Consider the following 5742-nt stretch of genomic DNA (forward strand, 5'->3'; position numbering starts at 1 on the left):
ATAGTTCCTTTCTGAAATGAATATTTTGCTCTTTTTGTTTCTTTTTAGGGGATTGTGCAGCAGTTTTTGGTGTTGCTGATGACCAGTTCTGATGAAAGTCTGCGGTTTCTTAGCTTCAGGTTGGACTTTAATGAGCATTATAAAGCCAGAGAGCCAAGACTTCGCGTGTCCCTGGGCACCAGGGGGCGGCGCAGTTCCCACACCTGACTGTTACCTACTGGCTTAGGGAGCTGCAAATGCTATTAACTGCATTATTTGACATTAATATTCACATTTAAATTCTCAAGGCAACTGGCATGCTGCGGGCACCCACCATTCCTGCCCACAAATACTCAGTGTTTCAAAGGCATGGCATCTGGTAGAATCAAAGTCATGTTTTTATACATTGGAGTTGATGATGTTTGTAATAGCACTAAATTAAATAGGCTGGTTTGCACTATTCACATTTATTTTTTAAAGTCTTCATACTTCAAGGATACCACACTTTGTTGAGGCTTCTTAAGCTCTTCATGATATAATTTATATTTGTCAATTTTAAAAAGGTCACAGTTTCTTTTAGAGAAAATTAGGGCAATGGATATTAATTAGTTAAGATGGTAATATCATTGGTATTTTTTTAACATCCTCTTTAGAGGCAATTTTTGTTAATATAATCAAATTAAATCTAAACAAAATGTCCCTACTAAGAAAATATATAGAGCATTTTATTTTGTTTCTTAGTGTTGTAAAATATTAACCTCTGTAAGAACCTTTATATCTTAGTGCATTTACACATTTATTCTTTTCAAAGTTTACATTTTTTATATTTAATTTGCGCTTTCAGATGACTGCTAAAATCGTGTAGAACAAAGTAAGAGTGATGTGGAACAAAAACATCCTTAAACCTAGATTTTTTGAAACCATTGGCTGAAGTGTAAATATGGATGACTAGAAGGTTAATATAGTATTTTATTTTCAAAATTCTGATAAGCATTGGGAAGAAATTGACTTGAATAATGAAGGTTTCCTTTTTCCTTGCCTATTTTTTCATTGTAAATATTTATATACTACTGACCAGATGTTGGAGGGAAATGTTTTTGTAAAAATGTCATATTAAGTCACATAAATCTGCCTTTATTATGTTGCATAAGTGAAAACTTAGAAAATTAAAAGCAATTATCTTTCACACGTATTGGTTCTTTCTTGAGGAGTCTATGGAGACACAGTCCACTTGCCAAGTTTTTGGGGCAGGGATTGACAGAGTTCGATTTAATGTGCTTCAGTATATGAATTATTTTGTCAGCAAAACTAACAAATTAGACAGTGTGTAAGTTTTAATGTAGAGTCAAAGGGAATATTACCCACCCAGTGTTCACATGATATACGTGACCTTTCATATCCGTGAGTTCTGTATCTGCAGGTTCAACAAATCACAGATCAAAAATACCGAAAATAAAAAAAGTCATGCTGTTGCTGATGTGTAGTTAGGCCTCCATGGTTGTGTCTGTACTGAACATGTACAGATTTTTCTTGTCATTCCCTACACAATACAGTATAAATTATTTACATAACATTTATGTTAGGTATTCTAAGTAATCTAGAGCTGATTAAAAGTGTACAGGGGATGTACGTAGATATATGCAAATATTACGCCATTTTATGTACGCAACTTAAGCGTCCTCGGATTTGGGTATGAGTGTGGGGTCTGGAACCAGTCTCCCACAGATACTGGGGATGACTATATACCCTTTTATTTATCTGATATCCACATCTGATTCCTGTGGAGTCCTGGCTATGTAGAAAGGAATCCATGGTGAAGGTCAGAACTTCTTAGGATATACATTTTATTTAGTTAACAAATTCATAAAAGCAGAAACTTGAAGCAGCTTTCCCGATGCAAAGCTTCTCAGAAATGGAATCTGTACTGCAATCTTCGAGAGAAATTGCCCAAAGTGTTTTGACCGTGGAGCTTGCTTGTATTTGAAGTTTTCTTCAGAGATTAATTCTCAGTAGAAACCATTCTAGACAATTCTACTTTGGGGATTAAAACTCCATCTGAACTTAGGGGCCATCAGGCAATTAGGCCAGGTTTGTTGGTTATACAGGAGCTTCTGAGAAGGGGACCCCTTATGTGGAACCAGGACAGTCCTGGCAGGGCCAGGATACAGGTCTCACTCAGAACACAACTGTGGGTCTGGGAGATGGAGATGTGGACCACAGAGGTCAGGGCAGTCCAGGGATGATGGTGACATGAAGCTTTGGAAGAACTCATTGCAGACTCACTGGAGAAGTCACTAATGGACAGGCAGGCCTGTCACAGAGCAGGGTCCCATCAACTAGAATCAGCAAAGGGTTTGATGAGTGGGGGATACCGAGTGGTTGAGATGTGAAGAACTGCCACAGTGGGTGAAGCAGCCCTGAAGGCATGGCCCTGGGAGGGTCACTTCATCCAAAGAATGGTAATCATTCTTACCTTTCAGGGTTGTAAAGATTACTAGGTGTATTGGTTAATTATGCGGATTTTGTAATCAAAGAAAACACGATAATTTCATCCAGTAATGCTTGTAATTGTTGGTCTTCAAACTTTTTTGGTTGACCTGGACGTTCTTTGTCTTTCACATTGAAATCATCACTTTTAAAGTGTTTAAACCAGTGTTCACAAGTATCTTGAGATGGAGCATGTTTACCATAAGCTTCCCGAAGTATACAATAGCTTTCAGCAGCACTTTTCTTCAAAATAATGAATTAAACCTTCCTGCAAATGCTCTTTTTGTGGCACGAAATTTGATATTTTTAAGTGTAAAAATATATATGATGTTAACACCTTCAGAAAATTTGACATATGAAGTTTTGAAACTTATCAATACAAAATAGCATACATATCAACTCGCATATATATCAACATATGTGTAACTCCATCTATTTAAAAAAATTCGCATTATTAACCGGTACACCTAGTAGAGCTAATGCATGCATAGGGTCTGACTCATGATTGTACGCCATAAGCGTATATAGACGTAAGTGGTGGACCTTCCTCACACACCACGTGCGTCTATTAAAAAAAAATGTTTTCCCAAAGTGGCAGCCCTGACCAATTTAAAATCATTTTTGTTGAGAATTTTCAGCTGAAAATATTCGAGAACACCTGAATTGTGAGTAATATATTTATTTTTATAATACTCGTTGCAAATTGACTTTTTAAATTAAATTCAAAATATTGTGACGTGTGGGGATGGTTTCTGTTTTGGACACGTGGCAGTTAACTGGATAAATGGTGCTCTTATGGTCTGGTAGAGTGAAGGCTCTTGTCCTGGGCAGCTCAGGTAAGCTTCAGCCTAGATTTTCTGTCATGGAGGATGCCTCTTGCCCAGGAAGTTCAGTTACCGTGGCCGAGGGCACAGTTATCCTCAGGGTGGAAGGACTTGCCTCTCTCATGTCTTGCTGCATTAATAGGTATGGCTGAAGAGGGGAGTAGGCCTGCCTTTTCTCCTCGAGTATCCACACCAGGAGAATTCATGGCGTTGTGATTTCCCTATTCCTAAGGAGAGTGTGTCCTCCAGACAGAGGGTACAGGCAACTTGAAAATGCCACTTATTAGGAAAAGAGCATTTCATCAAATAGCCACAGTCACATTCCAACCGAATCAGGAGGCACAAAGTCTATGTAAAAGGTCAGGTGTTGCCAGAAACTGCCCCACCTGTGGGTCGTGTGGACAGCTGAAGCTGTGGGCTGGGCTGTGGGCCACGGTGAACACAGGCTGCTCGTGGCTGTAGCTACAAGTAGCGGTGAGAGGCCTCCTATCCCGGTCTTCCCAGAAGAGTGCTGTAGACCTGAGGGTGGCTGGCCGCCCAGGTGAGCAAGAGGAACAGATTTATGAGTCCAGGATTTAGGGGAGAGGCTAGGGCTAGAGATACTCGTTTGGGAATCATCAGCATAGGTAGTATTTGAAGGCATGGGATTCAATGAGATTGACCGTGAAGAAACTACATACAGAGAAGAGGATTCAGGACCAGGTTTGAAGTTCTCCCAACATTTAGAACAGGGGTCCTCAAACTTTTTAAGCAGGGGGCTAGTTCACTGTCCCTCAGACCGTTGGAGGGCCGGACTATAGTTTAAAAAAAACTATGAACAAATTCCTATGCATACTGCACATATCTTATTTTGAAGTAAAAAAACAAAACGGGAACAAATACAATATTTGTATTTGCATGTGGCCCGCGGGCCGTAGTATGAGGACCCCTGATTTAGAGGCTGAGCAGGTGTGTTGGGGTGTCACAGGTGACCAAGAGAACAGTGTTGCAAGAAATCCATGGTCAACTCTTTAGCTTGCTGAAAACCAGAGTTCGATTATCATAAGAGAACTGATCATTGCATTTGGTGAGAAGATGATTTTGACAAGAGCTATTTCATTGGGGTACTAGTTGGTCAGTTTTATTGGTGTTTTTTTTTTTTAAAGAAACAACTTTGGGTTCCATGGATATTTCCTACATAATTAAATTTTGAATGTATTTAAGACATGTAGAGTTTAAAGATTAATTATAAAGCCAGAAGCCATCCAATGTTCTACCTGCTGGTGTGAAATGTAGAATATGTCCATTAACCTGGAGCTCCCTTTTGACTCTTCCTGATTCTATTTCCTGCTCCCTCTGTGCAGGTAAGTCACCTGGCTTTTGTGGCGTCACTCCCTTGCTTAAAAAAAAAAATTATCACCTATGTATGCACTCCTAACAATAGATTGTTAGTGAATATTTATTTCAACATTTTATATGGGGATCCTGTTGATCCTTATAATTTAAGTGTGTTAATAACTAACTGATAGCTCCAGCTGTAACTGAAGTTCACTCATTGCTGTTAACTACAGGCACACCTCCTTTATTCTGCTTTGCTTTATTGCACTCAGCTGATACTGCATTTTTCACAAATTGAAGGTAAAACCCTCACCAGCAAAAAAGATTATGACTTACTGAAGGCTTTTTGGCAAAGTATTTTTTAAGGTATGTACATTGTTTTATTAGACATAAGGCCATTGCACACTTAATAGACTACAGTATAAACAACTTTTACTTGCAGTAGGAAACAAAAAAAAATGTGTGTGACTCGCTTTATTGCACTATCTGCTTAATTGTGGTGGTCTGGAAATGAACCCGCAATGTCTCTGAGGTATGCCTGTATCCCAATGTTTTTATCATACCACAATTTACTCAGCCAATCTATGTTAATGGATGTTGGGATTATTTGCAATTTTTAGTTATTACAAACAATGCTGATGTGAACATTCTTGAATATGTTTCTTTGGGCTCATATGCAAGAGTTTTTCTAGCGTAAATACCAGGAGCGGAATTGCTAGGTCATAGGATAACTTCAACTTTACTACGTAGTGCCAAACTACTTTACAAAATGTGCCAAATGACATTCGTACCTTAGTGCTTGAAAGTTCTTGCGCAGTGTCCTGGAACACTTGGCATTGCCAAAGTTTGGCCAAATCTGGCTGCTATATGATGGTATGTTGTGGTTTTAATTTATATTTATTAAATATTGATGAGGTTGGATATTTTTAAATATTTTACTGGTTATTTGAATATTCTCATTTTTTGATTACGGTTTCTATCTTTTGTACTTTTTTTTTTATTGCTAAAAGTATTACAAAGGGTATGCTATGAACATATGGGTGCACATATCCTTTCTGATTGGTGTTTCTGGTTTCTTGGGATATATTCCTAGAAGTGGGATCACAGGGTCAAATGGGAGTTCCATTTCCAGTTT

General features: G+C 38.4%; 1 protein-coding gene across 3 annotated transcripts in view; it reads left to right on the top strand.

Moving 5' to 3' along the window:
• TUBGCP3 (tubulin, gamma complex associated protein 3) overlaps window positions 1-1167 on the top strand; it is an 87536-nt gene extending 86369 nt beyond the window's left edge. For all 3 annotated transcript variants that reach the window (XM_005884450.2, XM_005884448.2, XM_005884449.2), the window contains exon 22: window positions 49-1167. In XM_005884450.2, coding sequence (XP_005884512.1) covers window positions 49-207 — 159 coding nt within the window. In that variant the 3' untranslated portion in view covers window positions 208-1167. The remainder of the gene's footprint in view (window positions 1-48) is intronic.
• The last annotated feature ends 4575 nt before the right edge of the window (window positions 1168-5742 follow it).

Source organism: Myotis brandtii, unplaced genomic scaffold, assembly GCF_000412655.1.
Source record: "Myotis brandtii unplaced genomic scaffold, ASM41265v1 scaffold83, whole genome shotgun sequence".
Classification (NCBI taxonomy): Eukaryota; Metazoa; Chordata; class Mammalia; order Chiroptera; family Vespertilionidae; genus Myotis; species Myotis brandtii.